The following is a 12,104-nucleotide window of genomic DNA, read 5'->3' on the forward strand; positions in this document are numbered from 1 at the left end:
TTTTTGTATCAGTAATCAGTAATTTATTGCTTTCATAGGTACAATAAGGTCTTACATTAGAATGGTGAACAAGCTATGAACCCTGTAAGGGCACTGCAAATTAAGCACGTAACTTCCAATTTATTTAACTAGATAATATTACGTAACATAACTTAACTTAATCTCAATATAAATATGGAAATTTAACATCATGTTGTTTCGGTAGAACCTTGGTTTCAAGATTATTTAGAGTTATTGAGCGGCAGAGCGAGCGTGACGAGCTGAATATTATTAAAATCAAATTTGTAGATACCTATTAAAATTGATTCCAAAGTCCACAAAGGAAAAGATAAGGCACTTTTTTCCTTGTATATTACGAGCGATTAAGGAGAGTGCAGACTGCTAATATTAGGTTAGATAGACAATTAATGCAAACTACTCATGGGTGTCTTATAACATATTTAAAACAAGGAATAAATGAGGCGTATTAATTAGATCAGATACGCTAATTTGACATCAATATCAGCACTCTAGTCTAGATGGGCACGCCGCACTAATATTAGTACCTATTAAAACCCTAAGGTAAGTAAGGTAATATGACACATTACCTTACGCTTACGTTGTGAATACATAGGCCTTGACTTGACATTATCTGGCTGATAGAGCTTTTTATACCTTAGGGCCTAGTCAAGATGACAATCGTGCATTGACAAGGGCCAAACGAAAATATAAAATGTAGCAGGATAACAGATGCTAATACGAAGAGTAACGTGACTATTTCCATACATTATCTAGGTTTCGATGGCGTTTAAGGGTTCCGTACCGTTTGAGTTTCTCAAAGTAAATATACCTATAGTGTTTTTCAAACGGGAAGGATAGGGTGACATTTGAATGTTTTTCATTCCATGCTATTGACGTTTCAGATATATATATATATAGATGCAATAGTAATGCAGGACCTGTTAGCACTCACACCGGAAGCAAGGGACTGGCTACTCAATTTAGATATAAAATTATAATCATGTATATATATTTCTTTCTTTTTTTGTATGACTAAAATTGTAAATCTTTATCAGGAATAAAGCCATACGATATAATAATAATAATAGTTAAAAAGTACAGCGAATTTAAGTTTTTCATACTAAACTTGTTTTTGCTCTATTTCGTTTGTTTTATACACTAGAGCTATATAAACTAATTACAGACCTAGACCTCATGTCACTGTATGTGCAAAGTTTCATTACAATCCAACTTAGTTTTAAAATGAGAACGAAACTCCGCTTGTATGGGAAGGTGAAATTCGGCCGAGCTTGCTGGGGCAGTGGGGACTCGAAACAAAAATAACTTGAATCCTAATAGGCCAAAAAAGTATACATCTTTGTAGCTTAGAATATCTCATTATAATAGACACAAATTACCAAATTATATAATATTCATCAGAATATTATTATTATAACATTATTTATAAAAATAAAAAGACAAAACTTTAATATCGTTGAGTTTCATTATGTAAAACGGAACTCAATTGCAATAGAGTTGGACACTACTTATCGACTAAATCGTTACAGTCGTTACCAATTGTGAAGGTATGTTTAAATATAATCGATTATTATGGCCTTTGCAGATTTAATCGAGAATCGTAAAAAATCGTTTCCAATTTGCATTGTCACAATCCTATAATCACTTTTTAATATGTGTCATTCTACCCCTCCCGTTTGAAAAGACTATTGATAATATTCTGTATCAGAGACCAGTAAATAATAAAGTCATATAAAGATCGACTCGAAAGTAGGCGTTAAAAGAAAAAGTATATTTGTGTAGTGTAGTCCGCTTGGTTACCTACTGTCAAGAATTAGTGCATCGGAGGCAGCGTTCCCTATCTGACTTTTCAACTGAACGGGTATTTAAGCCTTATTTGTATTTCTTTACAGAAGTGCAAGTGCAATAGGGAGTATTGCTGCAATATTCTGTCGCCAGAGTGCAGCACTAGTGCATATACTAAACCATAGAGTAACTTATACATACTAGGCCAGATCTAATAGGCCTTAAACAGTTTTTTGACAAGTTTTCATTATGACATTGATGCATCAAGGCGGTTTGTTTCCTAAGATGCGGTCGGTTCCATGGAGACTATAAAAAGGAGCCAAATCTCTATCTATGAAAAGTGTCCATCAAAAAACAGTAATTAGGCGGCGCCACCATACACCGAAATACTACCAAAAACAACCTACGTAATTTGGTCGGGTTATTTGTTGCCTTATATGGTTCATGTTATACTCATGTCCCAGAGCCTAACTGGCGCCACCGGAGAGATTAGGAACTATTATTTAAAGCTGAAAGCGGTTACTTTTGCAACAATTCTGCCATAAGAGATTGGCATCCTTTCTATACCATCCATAGTCGGTTCTTAAATCCTGGACCAATAGCGCTCGAGCGCGCCAGCAACGCGGTAATGTTGAGGAGCCGTTCAATAATTCCGCGGTATAAAGTACCTACCTGTTGCTCGCATACGTTTTCGTTTTTTTGTTGACTTATGTATTTAGTTTGATTACTTGAATTCGTTTGGTGTTTTGGATGGGAATTATGGAATCTTTTAACTGCCATTAAACAGCAATGGAGCGTTATTTGTAAATAATACTTGACCTTAAAGTAAAACCTGCGATGTGGGGACGGTAGAAACAAGGCACTTTCCCACATATAACCGACTGAAAGTATGGTAGTATTTGTATCCTGTAGTATTTGTTATGGTTATGATTGAAACATTGTTATAATTGAAACAAGCTTTAGTATGAAACACAAGTATGAATTTATGTTAAAATTATTTATCGTAATATCATATTGTTGCATTAAAAAGTTTGATTAAGCTATATGTATAAGGTAATCGCAACAAAGAAGTTTAGGTGATTTTATTAATATTTTTGCGAACTTTAGTTGATCTCGTGGTAGAGTCTGTGCGAAAAGACAAGAGTCGTGGAATGTATAGGGCCCAATACATTCCACGACTCTTCTCTTTCCGAACATCTCTATACAGTAAGCGTTATTAAAAATAGATTAGAAATATAGGTAATAAAAAATCATTAATTTTGCCGAAAATAGTATGGGGTTTTAAACGTCCTCAACTCCTCATATACTGTTTCAATTAACACACCTCAATTGAACCACTTCCCCACATTCTCTTTGATTCCCTCTATCATTACATAACCATGGGCGGTAGGACTTTCAAACCAACTTTATTTAAGAACTAAATAAATAAGGTTTAGTAATATAGGCGCATACCTTTCTAACTGTAAAAATGAAATGGTTACAGGCCATCATACATAAATTGTTTCAATTGTCCCTAGTCTACCTGTCTTTATATATAATTTAGTCAGAAATGCATTTCAAAAAATAGTTGGATATATTGAGTTACCAACGCCGATCTCATGGAAACCATGACTATGCCAAATGCTAAAGTTTTGACTAGGCAATGGCAGACGTATGTTTATAGGTAATTTAGACTGAGTAGGTGTTGCAGTTTTCAAGAAAATCGGCATGTTTCAATTCAATCATAACATGTTTCAATTATCCCCGTTCTACCCTACATGTACAACACTTTGAAAGTCTTTATATAAAGTAGTCTGTGTCAGTATATAGGTAGATCCATCATGCAAAGTGAGCCGACTGCGAGTATCCGACGTGGCAGTTAACCGTGTGATTGATGCCACGTTTATGTAATCCTTACGTTTACACCAACTAGACGTGACGGGTAGTACGCTAATTGAGTACTTGAGTCAAGAGTCAAGACAGACTGAAGATATATGTATTATAACGCTTAAACCGCAGCTTCTGAACATTTCACGTAAAGGAACTGATGTCCTAGTGTTGAGCACGAGTTAAGGATGACTCACGTTAGACCGGGCCGTGTCCGGGCCGGAGCTTCCGGCGCTTCGTTTTCTATGGAAAGCATCACGTGATCACCTGTCATGTCATAGTAAAGTAAGCGCCGGAAGCTCCGGCCCGGACACGGCTCGGTCTAACGTAAGTCATCCTTAAACCTAATTTTAACGCACTATTTGATATCTGAACTGAAAACAACTTTGACTAATAAAGCCATAAAAATGCTTTTATTTCATGATATTACCACTATATTAAACATATTTGTATGGTACTTACCATAAATAGTAAAAATATGTGCCTAAATGATAAATAAGTTGAATATTAGGTAACTAAATATAAAACTTTTCAAAAAATAGTTCATTTCGATGCTAGTGCGGAAAGTATGCCATTACTCCACGAGTACCGATATTCGCCTACGGCTCGTGGCAAGACTCGGGACGAGTGAAGAATGACATTTCCGCAAGTGTATCGAACGACGTTTTTTAATACAGTTGCGAAAAAATAAGAAAAGCAACAAGTAAGGAAGGGAATTCGAAACTTTTATATTATTAATTCTGTGACATCATTGACATTGACATTATGAAGAAGTGTTTTTCTAGCTTTTACTCGACTAGAATTGATTTTGTTATTATTATTGAACCCACTTCAATGAAAGTTTTTTTTCAAATGCATGTTCTATAAGACAGAAACAATTGTATGCGTCCGTCGCTCTGGATCAATGACCCAAGGTACCGGAAGTCGGAGCAGACTGGTAGGAATACACCATCTAAGGCAATATGGAAAAAACTGGATAGACCACCGAAATCGCAAAACATGTGCTCCGTTTTGGTTCTGTTTATTTTCAGTCCCACACTTTACAGCTTTTCTTGCCATTTTACCAGCCTGCTCTGGACCTCAAGTGCATTATCTCCGACAAGAACAATGTCATCGGCAAACAGCATACACCAGGGTGCCTCCACCTGTATGTTAGATGTCAGAGCATCCATAACCAGGAGGAACAAATATGGACTTAAAACTGATCCCTGGTGTAAACCTACCGCCACATTGAACTTGTCGGTTACTCCAGCTTCAGACCTGACGTGAGTACTGGCTCTATCATACATCGGCTGAACAAGCCGCACATACTTCTCTGGCATTCCTTTCTCTCATAGACCACCACAGAACCTTACGGGGGACTCTATCGTATGCCTTTTCCAGGTCCACGAACACCATGTGCAAAAGTTCTTTTGCGCAAGACTGTATTTTTCGCACAGTTGGCGAAGTGCAAATATGGCGTCCGTAGGTCCCCGGCCCGGCATAAACCCAAATTGGTTCTGTGTTACCTCACTTTCTTCTCTCATTCGTCTCGCTACCACTTTTTCCCATATCTTCATACTATGTGACATGAGCTTTATTCCTCGATAGTTGTTGCAATCCTGTACACACCCTTATTCTTAAAAACGGGCACCAGTGAACTGTTGCACCATTCATCAGGGATTGCCTCTTATATGGGGATGATAGTTTAGAAAGGCTCTTGGACGCTAGGTGTACCTAACGGTATATGGGGATGATAGTTTAGAAAGGCTCTTGGACGCTAGGTGTACCTAACGGTATATGGGGATGATAGTTTAGAAAGGCTCTTGGACGCTAGGTGTACCTAACGGTATTTGCGGATGATAGTTTAGAAAAGCCATAAAAATGCTTTTATTTTATGATATTACCACTATAACATATTAAACATATTTGTATGGTACTTACTATAAATATATAGTAAAAATATGTGCCTAAATGATAAATAAGTTGAATATTAGGTACCTAAATATAAAACTTTTCGAAAAAAATTTTTTTTGCTTCTCTTCGCTCTTCTGCAAACCAATGTAAGTGGCGTATGGCACATGTAAACGTTTTCTCGCCCGACGTAATGTAGTGTAGTGGATAGTGGATAAGGTATGTTGGGATAAGTGTGGACTATTTTTCGACAAGTTTTTGCGAGGAAACTGATAGCAATAGCATCTACAGCACCATGTCCCAGGGGGATAGGTTTTTGTTAATTATTTTAAGATTAGTTTTATTTATTTTTAGATTAGATTTTATGTTTTATAGGTTACGTAGGTATTTATTTAATTCTGTTGTAATTTGTTGTTTTATATTTTATGAAATAAATATTTAATTATATTTTTTATATTAAAAAAATCAACGAGTTTATTATTTACAGTTCATAGTCTAAAAGAGGCCGATAAAGATAAAGTTGTCAATTTAATAAACTTACATTGGCCATCCCCCAAAAAATCCGAGAATCAATCCTATCGTTTTACATTAATATATTTGTTCCCTGGAGCTTCAAAGGCTTGTACAATTACTGTAGGTAGGTTGTGATTATTATTAATATGCATGTGGGTAAGAGCCAGAAATATATGAGTCAGTCTTGATCCGAGCACGTAGTTTTATTGACGCATCCCTATACTTTAACATGGCGCAGCCGATTTAAAAGAACCGTTAAGTCTAGTTTGAGTGCGTGTTCAGTGAGATTATAGGAATAAAGAATAAAAATTCAAACAAGTCTGTTTGTTTGCAATGGAATCTATCTTGCCGCCGCCGCCGCCTTTTATTTTCGATAATCACCTTGAGAATGTGACCTCTGGCAATTTGTCTGTAGAATGGACTAAGTGGAAGGAAGCATTTAATATTTACTTCGCCGCGTGTGAGTTATCGAAGAAGGAAGAAAAGGTGCAAATTAATATTTTGCTACATATTATTGGAGAACGGGCTCGTGAAGTGCACCAGCAGTTTAAATCGGAATGCACGACTTTGAAGAGTTTGATTGCGCGGTTTGATAAGTTTTTTTTGCCAAAGAAAAATTTAACTATAGAACGGCACAGGTTTTTTACACGTTCTCAGCATGATAGTGAGTCTATCGAGCAGTATGCTTTTGAGCTCAGGAAGCTGGCTGCCACTTGTGAGTTTAGCGGGCTAATGGAGGATTTGATAAAAGATAGGCTGATTTGTGGCATAAAGGAGGACGCACTACGGGAACGATTGTTACGTGAGCCGGATCTGACGTTGGGTAAATGTTTGGACATTTGTAATTTGGCCCAGATGTCTAAGATGCAAGCGGGGGCTATAAAGCAAGAGGCTGTGGAACATAAGGCATATGTTGTAGAAAATAATCCCAAGCATAATACGGAGTACAATTGGAATAGTGAAGGTGGTCAACAAAATCAAATTTGGGGGGTAAGTCACCGAGGAGCGCCGGTGCATCGTGGAGCGGCGAGGGGTCGAGGGCGTGCTGGCCGTTACCAGATCCCCGCCCGCTTTCACGCGACCCCGCGCCTGAGTCCAGCGCGGCGAGATCAGCTGTTTAACCGACAAGTGCCTTATGTCAATAATAATGCTAACAACAACAGTAGTGCTAATTTGTCGTGTTCGCGGTGTGGTTTGCCCCATGGCAGTTTAAGGTGTCCTGCCATCGGCAGAAGGTGTTTAAAGTGTAACAGCTATGACCATTTTTCGCGGATGTGCAATGTACACGAGGTTCGAGCTGAGGAAAACAATGATCAGGTAAAAAGCTGCTGTACTAGTTCGAGTGTTTGGTGGATTGATTTGTTGTTTGAAAAGGGAAAGATTAAATTTAAATTGGACACTGGGGCTGATGTAAATATAATACCACTTCGTTGTTTGAGTCAAATTTGTATGAACAAGAGCGATTTAACCTCGACGGGTGATACATTGAGCGCGTACTCGGGCTATGCTCTCGAGGTGGTAGGGAAATGTAGTTTAAAAATAAAATACAAGGAACGTATGTATATCTTAGACTTTATTGTTGTGGACACTACATCACAGCCGATATTAGGTAGGGATTCATGCGCGGAGCTAGGTGTTGTCAAATTGGTTTTAGATATTGAAAGTAATACCGGTAGTGATATAGAACGGTATGTGTATAGGGAGTATTCGGATGTATTTGAAGGAGTTGGGTGTATGCCGGGAGTGTATAAAATTGAATTGAACAAAAATGTAAGGCCAGTGGTACACGCACCGCGAAAATTGCCGGTAGCTTTGAAAGATAGTGTTAAAAATAAATTGGACGAGATGGTTAATGATGGGATTATTGCGAAAGTTGAGGGACCTACGGATTGGGTCAGTAGTTTGACCGTTGTAAGGAAGGCTAACGGTGACATAAGGCTATGTTTGGATCCAAGGGACTTGAATCAGGCCATTAGGCGTGAGCATTTTAAATTGCCAACGTTGGATGAAATGTCTGTCAATCTAGGAGGTTCCAAATTTTTTAGCACCCTTGATGCGAAGCAAGGATTTTGGCAGCTTCGTCTACACCAAGATAGTACCGATTTAGTTACCTTTAATACGAGTTTTGGAAGGTACAAATTTTTGCGTTTGCCATTTGGAATAACTTCGGCGTCAGAAGTATTCCACAAAAAAATGTACGAGCAGTTTGATGACATGGAAGGTGTTTGTTTATTCATTGATGACCTACTCGTCTACGGTCGCACGAAAGAGGAGCACGATGCTAGGTTAAAAAGAGTATTAGATCGGTGTCGTGAGATTAATTTAAAATTAAATAAAAACAAGTGTAAGTTTGGCCTGTCTGAAATAAAATACTTAGGACATAAGATTACCCCGGATGGCATATATCCCGACGACTCGTACACGTCGGCAATAAAAAATATGCCTTGCCCAAAGAACACGAAGGACCTAGAACGATTTCTAGGTATGATAAATTATGTAGGTAATTTTATACCGAATTTATCCGACAAAAATCATGCACTTAGGCAATTACTTAAAAAGGACATCGAATGGCATTGGTCGGAGTCGCATGATAAAGCTTTTAATATTTTAAAGCAGTGTCTGACGAGTGTACCGGTTTTACAGTATTACAGTTTAAAAAAACCCGTGGTGATTTCTGTTGACGCTTGTAAGAACGGACTAGGTGCTTGTTTACTACAGGACAATTTGCCCGTATGCTATGCCTCCAGATCTTTAACGAAGGCTGAACAGGCATATGCGCAGATAGAAAAAGAACTCCTCGCATGCGTATACGCCTGTGAAAAATTTTATACTTATATTTATGGTCGAGGTGATGTCACAGTGGAAACCGATCACAAACCGTTGGTAAGTATTATTTGTAAACCGATCGCCTCAGCTCCAGCTAGGTTGCAAAGAATGCTCCTGCGTTTGCAGCCCTACAACTTTAAACTTGTATACAAACCAGGCAAGTATATGTATATGGCAGACACTCTCTCTCGTGCGGTGGATCCGGCGAGTACACCAAATGTGGTGCCGCGCGACCAACTGGACGCGCGCGCACAGGTGTGTGCCGTGCTGCTTAGCAACCCGCTCGTCGACTCGCACTTTGTACGTATACAAAGGTTGACCCAGGATGACGATGAGCTTCAGGCGCTAATAAGATTTATTATAGAAGGCTGGCCGGAGCATAAGCAGGAGGTCGATGATCAGGTGAAACCCTATTGGGGTTATCGTGATGAATTGACGGTCGCGCATGGTATGGCATGGAAAGGCGATCGGATTATTATTCCAGTAGCTATGCGGAAGGAAATGTTAAGGCGGGTGCATATTGGGCATTTAGGGTTAGAGAAATGCAAGTTAAAAGTGCGTGAATCCATATTTTGGCCAAATATAAATAGCCAGTTAGAGGATTTTATTAAAAACTGTCAAGCATGTCTAACTTTTAAAAACCAGAATGGAAAGGAGTCATTGACACCACATGAGATACCGGAGAGGGCATGGTCAAAGGTTGGGGTAGACGTATTTCACTTTAAGGAGAAAAAATATTTATTGGTAGTAGATTATTTCAGTAAGTTCTTGGAAGTTATAGAGTTAAATTGTTTACTGTCTAGCCATATTATTGAGCAGTTAAAAATTGTTTTTAGTCATCAGGGCATACCTGACATTGTGATGTCAGACAATGGCCCCGAATTTGCCTCGAGTCAATTTAAACTGTTCTCTCAGCAGTGGTGTTTTGAACATATAACTTCTTCTCCATGTTATGCCCAATCTAATGGGCAAGTGGAACGGAGCGTGCAAACAGTGAAAAATATACTTAAAAAAACTAGTGTGGAAAAAACCGACTTCAGACAGGCACTGTTAGAATACTTAACAAACCCCATCACTAATCAGTTAGCATCTCCATCAGAGTTATTGAATAGTAGAAAGTTTCGTGGAATCGTACCGTATGCACCCCAACTTCTTCATCCAAAGATCCAAATTAATGTCACGGCCGAGTTGGAAAAGAGACAAATTAAACAAAAACAGCAGTACGACAAGACGGCCCGTGATTTAAAGCAATTGATGCCCGGTCAAAAAGTTAAGGTTAGGGTAGATAAGAAATGGGTTAGTGGCACAATTTTACATCTTAAAGGTATCCGATCGTATTTAATACAATTGATGCAGGGTGGTACCTTGGTGAGAAACAGGCGTCATCTTATAGTAGATTCGGAATATCGTCCGGAGTTACCTGTGTGTCCCAATCCTTATGACGATATCACAATATCGGGTGATAATGATAACGCTAGGGCGCATGCGCCCACCCCGCAGCCGCAGTCGCACGCGCAGCGTGCTGCTATCAACACGACCCCAGTGTCCGAACATGTACCAAATAATAATTATTATGTCACTCGTTCTGGCAGGGTGGTGATTCCTCCTGATTGGTATTACTAGCGGCCGGGTCGAAAACTATGTGCAGATTCGAAGACGGATTGTTGTACTAAACAATTTGACCTATATATGTACATGGAGCGTTAAGGTTCAACTTTCAGTGACACTTCATCATTGTTTTTATACAGCATATAAGATTAAAACCATTCAATACAGATAACGGGTTTATTTGGATAAACAAAACCTGTATCAAGTAGTATAGTAAATAATCAGTATACCTAAGTAATGTTTTAGCCGCTATAATAAATATGTAGGCACTGTAGGTATGTTGTCACTTAATTATAAATGTGTTTTGAAATTATGAAATCTTTGTTGTAAATTCTCGATATATTCCTGATGAAATGGAATCAAATTCAGTAAAATAATGTGTTGCATGATGTTTTATTTGCCATTGTTCTGCAATGTAGGATAAAAATAAACATAATTTTCTGATGCCTGTATTGAAATGTTGATAAATGAATGATGTTACCATATAGATAATTTTATGTAATAAGTATGAAAATTCAATTGCTATGATATGACGTTTTGTATTCTACCTACCTATATTGTTCAAAAGTTTTGGTATGTGATAAGTATTATTACCTGTATATAAAAAATAAAATTGCCAACTTGTTCTTGCAATATATTAATTACGTTCAAGTTTATTGCTTACGTAATTAAGAACCTAACATGAAGATGTATAATGATAGTATTACATATGTAATACTTATTTATATGTAAATACTCATATTGTTTTCATATATATGTTCATATTCGTTTAGTGTTAATTAGTAATTTAAATATTACTATGTTTTGAACACCTAAATTTTTTTTTATCAGCAATGCATTCACTGATTTTGCATGAAAAAATTGAGTGAACTTATACTTAATTATTATTTTTTTCTTTTTGTAAAAGGAGAATGTGTAGTTACTTAACTGATATATGGTCTTGCGTTTTAGTGAATAAAATGATTAATTATATAACTTAAGCTAAATACAGAAATTGTGAAAAGAAAAGTAAAAAGGGGGTTGTAGGTAGGTTGTGATTATTATTAATATGCATGTGGGTAAGAGCCAGAAATATATGAGTCAGTCTTGATCCGAGCACGTAGTTTTATTGACGCATCCCTATACTTTAACAAACACGACAAACCTTTCAAACACGAGCCTGGTGCTACATCTGAGTATCTCTTTGTGCATACTTATCTTACATATAAAGTTTCAGAATATACATTGATATTAAAATGAAGGGTACCAAAAAACAATATCCATGCAAAATAAGAATCGTCATCATGCCTACGCAAAAAGTTGTTGACTTCTGCCAATGCGGAACTTTCCGAGATCGTATTATGAAGTCAAATAAAAATGGTGCGACGAAACGAATCCAAAACAAATGTTATCTTTAGGTATGTGAAGGGTACCTTCGTAAATTGCGTAGCGATAATTCCATTGGCTCATCAGGCTCATGCACTAGACTCTTTGACTAATTTTTGAAAATGGTTTTAATTGATTGTTTATGACTTAATAATTACACTACATTGATATTTCCGTGAAATTTCCTGTATTAAAGATAAAAAAAAAACAATGTTAAAGTTTATTTATTT

The 12,104-nt window shown here is 37.4% G+C and overlaps 1 protein-coding gene across 1 annotated transcript; it reads left to right on the top strand.

The window, feature by feature from the left end:
* The first annotated feature begins 6,268 nt into the window (after positions 1-6,268).
* Positions 6,269-10,520, top strand: LOC134749201 (uncharacterized). The gene is made up of 2 exons (XM_063684065.1): positions 6,269-7,392; positions 10,494-10,520. The coding sequence occupies exons 1-2, from the start codon at positions 6,409-6,411 to the stop codon at positions 10,509-10,511; spliced, it is 1,002 nt and encodes a 333-aa protein (XP_063540135.1). The 5' UTR covers positions 6,269-6,408; the 3' UTR covers positions 10,512-10,520.
* Positions 10,521-12,104: the final 1,584 nt, after the last annotated feature.

Source organism: Cydia strobilella, chromosome 18, assembly GCF_947568885.1.
Source record: "Cydia strobilella chromosome 18, ilCydStro3.1, whole genome shotgun sequence".
Taxonomy (NCBI): domain Eukaryota; kingdom Metazoa; phylum Arthropoda; class Insecta; order Lepidoptera; family Tortricidae; genus Cydia; species Cydia strobilella.

Bases quoted from the DNA above. Each gene is read 5' to 3' on its own strand.
- LOC134749201 (XM_063684065.1), top strand. From the start codon at position 6,409: ATGGAATCTATCTTGCCGCCGCCGCCGCCTTTTATTTTCGATAATCAC.